At 40.8% G+C, this 13,486-nt stretch overlaps 1 protein-coding gene across 14 annotated transcripts in view; it reads left to right on the plus strand.

The window, feature by feature from the left end:
* The first annotated feature begins 1,035 nt into the window (after window positions 1–1,035).
* Window positions 1,036–13,486, plus strand: part of LOC123992868 (histone-lysine N-methyltransferase MECOM-like) — a 224,613-nt gene continuing 212,162 nt past the window's right edge. For all 14 annotated transcript variants that reach the window (XM_046294448.1, XM_046294454.1, XM_046294449.1 and 11 more), the window contains exon 1: window positions 1,036–1,323. In XM_046294448.1, the coding sequence (XP_046150404.1) occupies window positions 1,287–1,323 (37 nt within the window). In that variant the 5' untranslated portion in view covers window positions 1,036–1,286. The remainder of the gene's footprint in view (window positions 1,324–13,486) is intronic.

Below are 13,486 nucleotides of genomic sequence, written 5' to 3' on the forward strand. Positions count from 1 at the left end.
CACACGCACACGCACACGCACACACACACACACACGTTTTCTATTGATACTGTGGTAATGACTCAAAAGCCCACAGTTATCAAGGACATATCTGCCTTTATACTTGAATTCAGATTTCAGAGAGGTATATTTGCATAAACGGGGTCCTGCCTATAGGCGTATACTTGATTTGACTAATTTGCCATATTGAAAGGTATATTGGACATCGGCCAAAAGGATATCTGATTTTTGTCGTTTACAATTTATATGATGTCATTACTTAGATCAATTTCAACATACTTTGGAATCAATAAATCGAGTTCAGAAGCCATTAAAGTGTTCACGTGCAAGATCAACATGACCTCATGAGGATCTAATTAATGAGCAATTACCTTAATTATACTCCGTTTTAATTAATAGACAAATACACCTTGCAGTTAATATCTCTCCACTACCACTACACTGCAATAGCCCAATAAGATTGTTGGGAGTTTTCATTGTTAGGTTTATTGAATGAGTCTTATGTTGATACGGTTGTGCCCAAATCCGATGAGAGTGAAGCAAAATAAACCATTTCAATTGTGCAGCAGCCTTACCCAAAAGTTATAGACTATGCGAGTTCAACATTGATTTTGGTTATCAATTTGCATGCAAGCGATGGAATTTACGCATGCACGCCAGCAGAAAGAGGTATTCGTTCAAAGTATTTAAAATGTTAAGAATTGTCACAACTTCACACAAAAAAAGCCTCGGGCATCCTCATATTAGAGCTGTCAGTTCAACTGCCCACATACCAGGGGAGGGGAGGAGGGGTTCATTCATTTCCTAGTGGTCGCTGTGATGGTCAAAACACAATTAAAACATATAAAACATTTGATGAAAACGTTTCACATTAGTAATTTAGCCGAGCATTCATGAATGTGATTTCATTTAAGCACAATAGGTAGGCATGCATGTTGAAAGTTGAGAATAATAGTTCATTATAATAAATGTGTCTGGCTCTCCGTAGATCCGGGGTCGTGGCGTCTCCATTTCTGACTCAGTGATCTTTAAAGATCTGACACGAAGGGATCTCTCTCCGATTGCCATCTAACTAGATCAGTCATATCAAGAGATAAATCGTTGGAAACTTTTTTGGCGGTGCTGGTAGTTTTGTTATGCGCATGTGCGAAGGTGTCCAAACTGACAATGCTGGAGAGATAGCGAGTCTGGATTGAGAAACACAGAGAAAAGGACAGGAAAAAAAGAAAAAGGAGGAAAAGATCCAAGAGAAAATCGAACAAACCCAAAGCGGAAAGACTGGCATCATGAGGTCCAAAGGCAGGGCACGGAAACTGGCCACAAGTAGGTGCAATATCCCTTTCTTTGCCTTTTGAAACTGCCATCTTGTAAATGTGTAAATATCTCAGTTATCAATGCTGTTTCGCATCGACAAAAAATGAAATACAATATATTGTATCGTGTTATACATGAGTGTCAGTAGAACAGATCTCCCACTCACGACTGAGCAGCGGTACAGTTTGGAGAAGTTGGTTCAGCGATTTCGAGTTGATGCTGTCAGTGCCAGTTAGTTTCGCGAATTCTGAAAAAAATATATTGGCGTTATAAGTAACACAAAGTTGTGCAAACGGTAGAGGCACTTCCCAGGGAACGAACTACTATCGTTATTGCGTTGTGCTTTGTATAGTGGGCGCAACAGCGTTGGCCAATTCTCGTCCCGTCCTGCGACGCTGTTGTTGCACGCGCTTGGTTTCTGGCCACTTCAATTTGCAGGAGCGACTTTGAAAAGGCAGGTTGGCTCATTCAGATTTAGGAAACGAAAGATCCAGAATGAAATACTTATGCATTTAAATATAATCAGGTACCATTGCTGGCGCAACGACATAATGCCAAAAATATATATTTTTACCCTGTCTGATGTATCATAGAATAAATGCTTATGGGGTGTTCGCTCTAACTATCATTACGTTATAGCCTTGGGTTATTGCGCTGTATTGGATCTTTTATTATGGTGCATTTAGTTTGAGCAACAAGTAAATCGTCTTTGTTATAGAATTAATGTTACGGTTTGGGTACAAAACGTGTTTACGTCTTTATGTTATGTAGAAATGTAATGCCAGTTCTTGATCAACCATTTCCTCCCGCACCTTAATAAGTTGACGTTATTTGTATTTTACCACTGCACATCGAGGGGCACGGAGGTTTTGAAAACCAATATTGAGTAGCCTAATAAACATGTTTTGTAATTGTGAATTGGTTAAATTATTAGTCTGAGTTCTGGAAGCAATTCAACCCCTGGGAGCAACACACTGATTTGGGTAAAAAGTGTTTACTCCAATAAACTGTTATTGTGGTCTACAGCAATCTACCAAAATGCACAACAATGTTTATATAAAATGTAGGCCTATCAGCAAAATGGCAAGCGGATACAGTAGCTATAATCATTATTTACATTCCTTCAGGTAGTTTAGGCTACACAAGTATAAACGTTGTAGATAATTATTTCAAATTGTGTATAGGCAATTTAATTGCATTTTCTGAGTCACTAACATCTCCAATTGTGTTTAACCTTTATGAATGTGTATAGCCTGTTGTCTAAGTTTGTACAGTATTTTTCAGAGAGAAAAAAAACGTTCTAATTTTAAGTATATAATTTGAATGTTTTTAATGATCGTTTCCTCATGTCTGGACAACAGTGTAGCCATAGGTCAACATCGGTAGGTCGCAGTCCTGGAGCCAGGGATCGCAGGTGTTATTCTTTCAATAACCTGACAGTCATCTTATTGTGTGTGTTTGTGTGTGTGTGCGTCACTTTCTGTCTATATATTTCTGCTACACATGGATCATTTCTCTGGACCTTTCTGGAGCTCAGACAGGGGAGAAAGGACCTTAAAACCCTTTCCTCTGTAGGATGTTAGCCTACTTGATTTAGGCCTACACACTACACTCAGTGGATGACACTCGTCCAACCAGCAGTTTTATTTAGAAAATTGATTTGTGAGTGTTTTGTTAGTTCAAACAATTCTGGGCATCGTTTCCCAGTTGCGATGTAACTTAACGATAATCGTACCAGATGCATCGTTATTTACGAGCCAACTTTTTAAGTGTTTCCCAAACAAGCACGTAGAGAGAACGTTCGCTAAGTGCATGGTTAGACCATGTGTCGATGCTGATAGGATTGGAAGAAAAGCAGAGCTGCTCTCGGATCAGCTTTCTCTATTCAAATCAACATCAACATTATAATTTTTCCATAATACTGACGATGGATCAGCTTCTAATCTAGAGAGATGTTACCACCTATGGCTACAAATAGGCTATTGAGGCGGCTCATTATGCGTACCCAATAATAATGCTCTAAATCACAGATTGGGCACATCATTGCCCACATGTTGTCACACATGAAATACATTTAGGCAAACATTACAGACAGTAGTAGCCTTGTCGCAAAATATAACTAAAATAGAACAAATATATTGTACATATGGCCTATATAGATAGGCATGTAGCCTATGTATCTGTTAATGCAGTCATCTCTGTTCTCATTTGAAGTATCAACTTCATTCTGAAATGATCTGCAATCACCAGGTCCGGCCCAAGCGTTTTGGGGGCCCTGTGCGAAATGTTGTTGCAATTTCCTGCAATTCTACACATTTTGCCATGGGGTGCAGAGAAAATGTCGCGGTTTTAAAGTAACTTTGCTGCAATTCTACACATTTTGCCATTGGGCAGAGAGAAGATTTTACAGTTAAAAAAAAATATATATATATATATATATATATATATATATATATATATATATATATATATATATAATGCAATTCTATAAATTTTGGCATTGTGAGGATAGAAAAATTTGCAGTTTTACAGCTATTTTCCTACACACACTTAATAGGGGCCCCCTGGAGGTCAGGGCCCCTGGCCAAGTGCCCTTCATGCCCGGTCCATAATTCGACCATGATTACTACAAGTTTAGATAGCTGGCTAGACTAATTTACCAATCTAAAAATGGTTAACTGACATGGGCTAATTGAGTGACTGTCAGTGACTGACATAACAAGAGAAGTACTTCTGATGGACATCCAAATATAACAATTTCACCTTGTGTATTCTACTATTCTAACTTTCAATAGTAAGTTGATACCGCAACTGAGTTCCCTCAAAAATAATATACATCGAATATACAGTAGCAGTCAAAAGTTTGGACACACCTACTCATTCAAGGGTTTTTCTCTATTTTTACTATTTTCTACATTGTAGAGTAGTAGTGAAGACATCAAAACTATGAAATAACACATATGGAATCATAGTAACCAAAAGAGTGTTAAACAAATCAACATATATGTTAGATTTTAGATTCTTCAAAGTAGCCACCCTTTGCCTTGATGACAGCTTTGCGCACTTTTGGTATTCTCTCAACCAGCTTCACCTGGAATGCTTTTACAACAGTCTTGAAGGAGTTCCCACATATGCCGAGCACTTGTTGGCTGCTTTTCCTTGGACTCTGCGGTGCAACTCATACCAAACCATCTCAACTGGGTTGAGGTCAGGTGATTGTGGAGGCGAGGTCATCTGATACAGCACTCCATCACTCTCCTTCTTTGTCACATAGCTCTTTCACATCCTGGAGGTGTGTTTTGGGTCATTGTCTTGATGAAAAACAAATGATAGTCCCACTAAGCGCAAACCAGATGGAATGGCGTATTGCTGCAGAATGCTGTGGTAGCCATGCTGGTTCAGTGAATTCTAAATGAATCACATACAGTGTCACCAACAAAGCACCTCTACACCATCACACCTCCTCCTCCATGCTTCACGGCGGGAGCCAGGCATGCGGAGATCATCCGTTCACCTACTCTGCATCTCAGAAAGACACGACGGTTGGAACCAAAAATACAAATTTGGACTCATCAGACCAAAGGACATATTTCCATTGCTTGGCCCAAGCAAGTCTCTTCTTCTTATTGGTGTCCTTTAGTAATGGTTTCTTTGCATTAATTTGACCATTAAGGTCTGATTCACGTAGTCTCCTCTGAACAGTTGATGTTGAGAGGTGTCTGTTACTTGAACTCTGTGAAGCATTTATTTAGGCTGCAATCTGAGGGGCAGTTAACTCTAATGAACATATCCTCTGCAGCAGAGGTAACTCTGGGTCTTTCTTTCCTGTGGCGATCTTCATGAGAGCCAGTTTCATCATAGCACTTGATGGGTTTTGTGACTGCACTTGAGGAAACTTCCAAAGTTCTTGAAATGTTCCACTTTGACTGAACTCCATTATGGCTGTTCTTGCCATAATATGGACTTGGTCTTTTACCAAATAGGGTTATCTTCTATATACCACCCCTACCATGTCACAACACAACCAATTTGTAAGTCGCTCTGGATAAGAGCGTCTGCTAAATGACTTAAATGTAAATGCATTAAGAAGGAAAGAAATTCCACAAATGAACTTTTAACAAGGCACACCTGTTAATTGAAATGCATTCCAGGTAACTATCTCATGAAGCTGGTTGAGATGAGGCCAAGAGTGTGCAAAGCTGCCATCAAGGCAAAGGGTGGCTACTTTGAAGAATCTCAAATAGAAAATATATTTTAACACTTTTTTGGTTGCTACATGATTCCATATGTGTTTTTTCATAATGTTGATGTCTTCACTATTATTCTACAATGTAAAAAATAGTGAAAATAAAGAAAAACACTTGAATGAGTAGGTGTGTCCAAACTTTTGACTGGTACTTTATATCTTTTATAATGTTTTGGTCTGGTGCCCTCTATCATCGGGCCCTAAGCAACTGCTTATGTATGACTAGAGCCGACCCTGGCAGTCACAGTCAGAAAGATAGCCTAAACATCTTTATTCTATGTTTAGCGGCGATCTCATGTGAGTAAAGTGATGCAGTAGGGCAAAAATATATATAATATTGCTCTTTGGCTGCTCTACGAGGAGTCTGGATCACTCATAGATGTGCAAAGGTTTTGTAAGAGCCACGTTACTTACGAATGCTCTGGGTAACATCTCGACTTGTAAAGATACATTGTAAGACGGTTCCAACGATGATCTTAACGCTACGAAGGCTCTGGGAAAGGAGGCACTGACTCAGAGATAAAGTTGTTATTCATGTAGAAATATATCCAGTTTACATGTTGTGTGCATGCTGTATGCTGCCTTTTTGTATTAGAGTACCCCCCCCCCTCACAAAAATAATATTCAGAAGGGAAATTATTGGACAATTAGATTTGACGTTCAAAATACACTTAAATGTGTCGCATTGATTTGACAACAGCAATGCGAGTCGAAGGGCTTTATAACCATAGGCCTACTTTTAATATGAAAAGTTTGTCAGGAAGAACTTTAAGAGCTACAGTATACAGACAGGGACACTCGTTTTTTATTTCCTGTGCTTCATGGATTTGTCTCGTGAACTTCGGTGTCATTGCGGTGCGTTGGGCCTTTGGCACCGATGACCGGTCAAGACGGTATGAAATAAACCCAGCAGAGAGTCCGCTCTCATCAGGATCTCTTACAGACTGTTGTTTATGGCAACATGGCCCAGTATTGGCATATTTACAGAATATGCTTGAAAAGCAGAGGATATGCATATTTTTCTGGGATCACTGACCAGGCAAAGGGCACGCACGCACACACGCACGCACACATCAACAATGGTTTTGTAGTGCATTTAGTACTGGTGTTGGCGCCTGCTGCAATCGGCCTAAATATGAACAGTCCTTTGAAAGAATGCGCCAGGCTACAGCACCAGCCGGTCCGCACTTCCAGTTCCAGGCATAGTTCTAAATCATTTCTTACAATCTGAGAATAGGGGGATAATTTGAGCGATATTTAAATATGATTATTTACTCAAGATGTAAGAGGAGGATTTCTAGGCTACCTATTAAGTCAGAGGTAGAGAATGTGAACGTTCTAATAGCTCGTTCTGGCCTGTAGCCAGCTCTGCACAATGTCAACAGTGAATATTTAAATTCCCAGACTCCCCATAAGAGGTCTGCGGGTAAATGTGTTCAGTGTGCGGCCTGTCCGGATAAGTTCTGTTCAGAGACATGTAGGTCTCGTCGCTCAACAGGGAGTGTTTGTGCTCGATCTCGATTGATGTGCGCATGGCAGGCAGATGATAAAACATAGTGGAGTGAGTTAATGGAGGGGGAGTTGGTACACAGTAAAAAAGGGGGTGTAAAAATGACAGTGTTGACTTATTTTAACCCCGGATGAGAATTTTCAACATTATGAGGAGTCAATGAGCTCTAGTGTTGGAATTAAATTGGAGTGTAAAATTATGCAGGTATTGCAGTGTAAATTCAACTCAATTCAGTGATTAAATAACACTGGAGAGTGTAACTAAACCAGTGTTAAATATTATTACACATTTATGTGTGAATTTTAAGTCAAAGACCAGTTTGTGTCAAATTATCTCTGAAAATGTGACACTACCTGTATAGTAACTTTAATACTATGTAGACTGTGACCAAATGTTTTCTGAAACAGTGTTGAATGTGTAGGTGGAGAGGTGGTAATATAAGTGTATTTTTGGGGGAAATGAGATCAAGCTCAGCCCTCGTGCCGCCCCCACAAAAAAAATGATCTCAGCTAGGACTATAGGCATAAGGTAACTCCTTCATGTTACCAAAATTTCCTCACAACTAAATGTTCAGGGTAGTGGGTTCGATCCCCGGGACCACCCATACGTAGAATGTATGCACACATGACTGTAAGTCGCTTTGGATAAAAGCGTCTGCTAAATGGCATATATTATTATATTATTATTAGTGTGAGACGTCTGACCCATGGTGCACCACTTCTAATATCCTCAAAAAGAAGATATAAGATTCATATGAATGCTGAATTGGATTGTAATTTTCCAATGCACACCCATGTATTTAAAACAAAAAACTTTTGCTTTATTCACACATATATGAACGACATAGGTTTGAAACAATGAGAGGATATTAGGCATGCTCATGCCACACTTCTAAATTATATGTACCCATCGGAATAGTGTTAAACTAACACTTTTCCAAGTGTTCACAAACTAACACCCCTAGAGTGTTTCGTAAATCCATATTTGCATATTTCCCAGCATGCCTTTCATGTGAATGTGAGCAATACCCACCCATGACTGTGTTTGTTAGTGACACAGACATGGTTATTACATCATTACATGTGTTTGAATTAAAAAGTTAACCCATGGTGACCATAAATGTTGTATGTCAAAAGGCCTTTGGTTATGGTCTAGATATCCTCAACATTGTGACTTGATAAACTTGGCTCATGGTCCACACCAGACCTGCAAGTCACAATAAAAGTGAAGAGATACTAATGCCTATCAGAATGAAGCCAGAAAGATAATATCCCAAAATTGGAACCTTTTAAAACCCACCACAACCTGCATTTAGAAAGGTTGTTAGGGTGAAGTATTTGCTAAAAATAGAACATAAAAAAAGACTACCTGACCCATCTAGACTGGAACAACCAATTTCAGTAACTGGTCAAATAAGTCCAACCCCTTACATAGTGGATTTGTTTTGAAAAATGTAAGTTATTTATCGGTGTATAGTACAAGATCAATGAATCAATCAATGTGCATGCAGAAACATAGATATAAAAACAAAATATTCTAAAACGCAACCTCCAACAAAGCATTCTGGGAAGAATGATAATGAGGCCCCTCCCACATCTTTTTCACTCTGAGAGAATGAACGGAAATGAACTCAACACAGTCACGTAACAACAACACCATGCAGTGTTGATTCAACTGTGATTCAAATAACACTTCATTTATTCACCACATGTGGTGTCAATTTCAATCCCACTGGTGTTAACCCCACTAGAGTCAACACTCAGATATAACACTCACAACACTTTTAACCTTATCACCGAGATTTTAACACTTGCAAATTTGCTGTGTGTGTGTCAGTTTACGTGAATAGTCCATAAATCAATGTCTTGACATAGACCCATGCACTGCATTTGAAATTGTATTAAATGTATTTGACATTTCTACATAAAAACGTAGAAAAACATTTGTTTTATTTGGATTATTAGGTTATTTTTTGTTCCCTAATTGCTTTGGTGGCTTAGTATTCCCTCGGAGGCAGGAGTGAAGACTAGATAAAGCTTATTGGAATAAGCTATAATAGTTTTAAGATTGCAGGTCGACTCTGTGTGTTGAGGACGTGCTATTGAGAACTGGGGAAAATGTAGTCACTATACCTTACTCATCAATGTAAAGTGTGTGTCTGTGTGTGTTTGTGTGTATATACAGTGCATTCGGAAAAGTATTCAGACTGCTTGACACATTCCACATTTTGTTATGTTACAGCCTTATTTGAAAATGAACTCAATTTCGAGTCTCATAGCAAAGGTTCTGAATATGCATGTAAATACTGTATTTCTGTTTTTTATTTTAAATACATTTGCAAACATTTCTACAAATCCGTTTTCACTTTTTCATTATGGGGTATTGTGTGTAGATAGTCAATCACCACCTTCCGGAGACACCTGAAACCCCACCTCTTTAAGGAATACCTAGGATAGGATAAAGTAATCCTTCTCACCCCCCCTCCCCCCCCTTAAAATATTTAGATGCACTATTGTAAAGTGGTTGTTCCACTGGATGTCATATGGTGAATGCACCAATTTGTAAGTCGCTCTGGATAAGAGCGTCTGCTAAATGACTTAAATGTAAATGTAAATGTTAAATGTAGATTAATGAGGAAACATTTTATTTAATCAATTTTAGGATAATGCTTTAACATGACAAAAAGTGTAAAAATCAAGATGTCTGAATACTTTCCGAATACACTGTGTGTGTATATATATGTGTGTGTATATATAAATATATGTATATATATGTGTGTGCGTGTGTGTGTGTGTGTGTGTGTGTGTGTGTGTGTGTGTGTGTGTGTGTGTGTGTGTGTGTGTGTGTGCGTGCGTGCGTGCGTGCGTGCGTGCATGTAGGCTGGTCTAAAAGCCAATTGTATGTTTGATCCGAAATGTGGACAGGGGAACCGTATGCACGATGTGACGCAATTCACCTGGAGGCATGCGGGCACAATTAAACTCTGTATCGCATCGCTGTGTGCCTCTCAAATGTAACAATGTGGAGCTGCACACAGTATAGCTGCACATTGACATGATTGGTTTATGCTAGGTTAGGGCGCGAGGTCCTGTGTAAACATAAACTAACTTCCTTGACAGCTTCCTTCACAACAGCTCTGCTCAGCGAATGCAAGAAGTATACATTCCCTAACTTCTTCAGGGTCCCGTATCACCGTAAATGCTGTACGGCAAATGCAGATGTCTGATTGACCATGTGAACCCTTTAAGAGTAGGCATTGCATGGTCAAAGTGACCGTACAGCATTTAATGCCATGCAGCATCCGCAGACATCAGGGCTTTCATACTTATTGTGCTTACGGAGCAAAGCTATTGTGAAGGAAGTTGTCAAGGAAGTGAGTTTGTGTAACGGCCCCACCTACCGTCAACTCGCGCCAATGAATTAGCTTTAATTCTGCGCTCGTACGTGTGTTGGCGTGAAAGCGCGCGGCGCATTCTGCCTGTCAGGGCTTCCTCCTTGCCGACGAGTGCTTCCTCCTTGCACTGTGCAATGGGCCATGCATCTCGCGTTTGTCTGGCGGACCTCATTAGAGGGGTTAATGTATCGTGCCATTTAAAAGGTGAGAGGAAGTGGGTGCGAGAGGAGAGACCTTGTTAAATAGTCGTTGTCCCCTCTCAGCACTATTTGCATGCACTCCCGCTCCGTTTAGATCCAAAGTTCGGTAAACAAATGTTCCGTATCTCCCTGCGCAATGATCCGTCTCAACTCGTCATATTTCATGCGCACTGTGGACGAGAATATGTTTATATCATCTCCCGCTTCAGCTCCTGAAAGTATAGGCCTAAACACTAAAATTGTATACAATACGTTGTTCATTCATAGGCCTAAATATTTCTTCCAAATGTATAGGTCTGATTTTAATATACACCTTTCTTATTCTCAACCCAATTAGTAGGCTGTCTTTTTTGGGACAAAGTGGGGGCTGCATAGTTTGGTAGCATAAGGAAAACCATTAACTTTTTGGGGGAAACACATCAGGCAACAAACCAGTCCTATCCCACCAAAATGTTGGCTACTTTGAGATGTTGAAATGGTCAAGAAACCCATCTGTCAGAAAAGAGTGGTAGGCTACTGTATTTGTCTGTCTCAGTAGTCAGTCATCTCAGTGTATGGTTGTTGTAACATTAACATTTTGTGCTTGTGTAGTATGTGCACAAAAAAACATGCATCACTCTGTGTGTTTTCGCATGTGCGCATGCCTATGTTTAAATGTGGTAACGTGTAGGCCTATTGGGTCCTGTGGGTGCAGGGGGACAGTCCCCCTCATCCATCAACGCCCCCGTCTGCATGAGTCGCCCGTCCACTTTCCTCACCCACTGTGTCAGAGAAGGGGGTCTCTCTAAACCCCCCCAGGTCTCTGATGTAAATGACACTGTGACCATGCCACTATGCTGTAAACAGTTAGGCCTAGTTACTAGGTTAGTGGTTTGTTTATGTGTTGTTGTCAGGGCGATGAAGGATGGCCCTGTCAGTGGGCTTCAGGAGCCCCTCGTCCTCCGGGTTGGTCCCTGGGGGCCCGGCTCAGTGGGTAGCCCTAGGGACCCGTGTCACAACATCCCCTCCTCTCACTCTATCTACACTGCAGAGTCTGGCATCTCCAATCACTGTTTAAAGAAAGACAAATAAACCTATACGTTTGTGAATGTGTGTTTGTACGGCTTGTTATATAGTAAAGTGGAAGCTAAAAATGTGTGTATTTGTAAAATCAAGTGATGTGCTCTGTGTGTGTGTGTGTGTACGCGGCACTGTGCTGTGATGGGTGAGGCGGGAGGGAGGAGGGTGGGTCTATGGCACGGCGACCCAGAGTGTGGGAACACCAAGGGAGGAGGCTGGGGGGGATGGAGGAGGAGGCCCCATGTCAAGCCTGGGAACCAGTGTGTTTACCGCAGGGAAACCGTACCAACACAGAACAATGAGCTAACCTTACCCCCTTCTAAATAAAAAGTGATTTCTGCTTTCTTCCCAAAGGTCAGTGAGTTAGAGATAGGGAGGTTAACACAAAAGGCTACAGTCTGCCCGGCGACTACAGTCTGGGCCACTCGGGTGCCAAGGCTGAGGTCATTATCAACAGCAGGCCCAAGCTAAGCATATTTTTATAGATGTGTGCGTGCGTGCGTGTGTGTGTGTTAGAGAGAGAGAAAGAGAGGAAGATAAAGAAACATTTCAAAAAATGCCCTCTTATGTACGAAAAGCATGTGCCGTGTGTTTATGTGCACAGTTTTTCCAATAGATTCCATTCCTGTTTGTTCGAACCGTTCCCCAAACATATGATTGATTTGTGTGTCTGAGTGCAGTAGTTATTGTGTGGACACATTGCTGATGGTGCAGTCTCTTTCCCCTCAATGAATGAGGCAATATGATTGGTTGGTATGTGTGGAGAAACGACGTCCCTTAGCTAATTAAAGGGCTTCAATCATGTAGCTGCTCCAATCCATTACCTGGAGCAGGTATCAGCTCGCCTGGATCCCAGAACTGTTTGTGCCGCCTTGCCAATTCCTTGTCATTACAGATGGGACCCAGGCTAGGTATCAGCTAGCGTCACCACCATGCTAGCACAATCCCTCACAGTCACAGTCACACCAAACTCTCTCACACTACTACAGGCACTCTGGTCTGGGGAGGGTTGCAGCATTGGGCGGATGTGGAGCGAGTGGGTTAAATAAAGGGTCTTCCATATATTTTATGGCAATCAAAGACAACCTGGTGGTTTCTACGAGTGTTATATACACCTGCACTCTTTTGTAAAGGTGTACTGCATTGTTGAGGGAGCTAGCACGTAAGCATTTCGCTGCACCTTTTATACCTGCTGTAAACGGCACGTGTGACGAATACATTTGCCATTAGTATATAGAACATTTCGAAAGTATTCAGACCCCTTCACCTTTTGCACATTTTGTTATGCTACAGCCTTGTTTTAAAATTGATTAGATAAGTTGTTTTTCCTCATCAATCTACACACAATTCCCCATAGTGACAAAGCAAAAACAGGTTTTTGGAAATGTTTGCCAATGTATTAAAAATATAACATTTACATAAGTATTCAGACCCTTTACTCAGTACTTTGTTGAAGCACCTTTGACAGCGATTACAGCCTCGAATATGACTCTACAAGCTTGGCACGCCTGTATTTGTGCTGTTTCTCCTATTCTTCTCTGCAGATCCTCTCAAGCGCTGTCAGGTTGGATGGGGACCGTCTCTGCACCGTTCATATTTCCCACGATCCTGACTAGTCACCCAGTCCCTGCCGCTGAAAAACATGGTATTGGCCAGGTAATGAGCAGTGCCTGGTTTCCTCCAGACGTTACGCTTGACATTCAGGCCAAAGAGTTTAATCTTGGTTTCATCAGACCAGAGAATCTTGTTTCTCATGGTCTGAG

The sequence above is a fragment of the Oncorhynchus gorbuscha genome, linkage group LG13 (assembly GCF_021184085.1).
Source record: "Oncorhynchus gorbuscha isolate QuinsamMale2020 ecotype Even-year linkage group LG13, OgorEven_v1.0, whole genome shotgun sequence".
Taxonomy (NCBI): domain Eukaryota; kingdom Metazoa; phylum Chordata; class Actinopteri; order Salmoniformes; family Salmonidae; genus Oncorhynchus; species Oncorhynchus gorbuscha.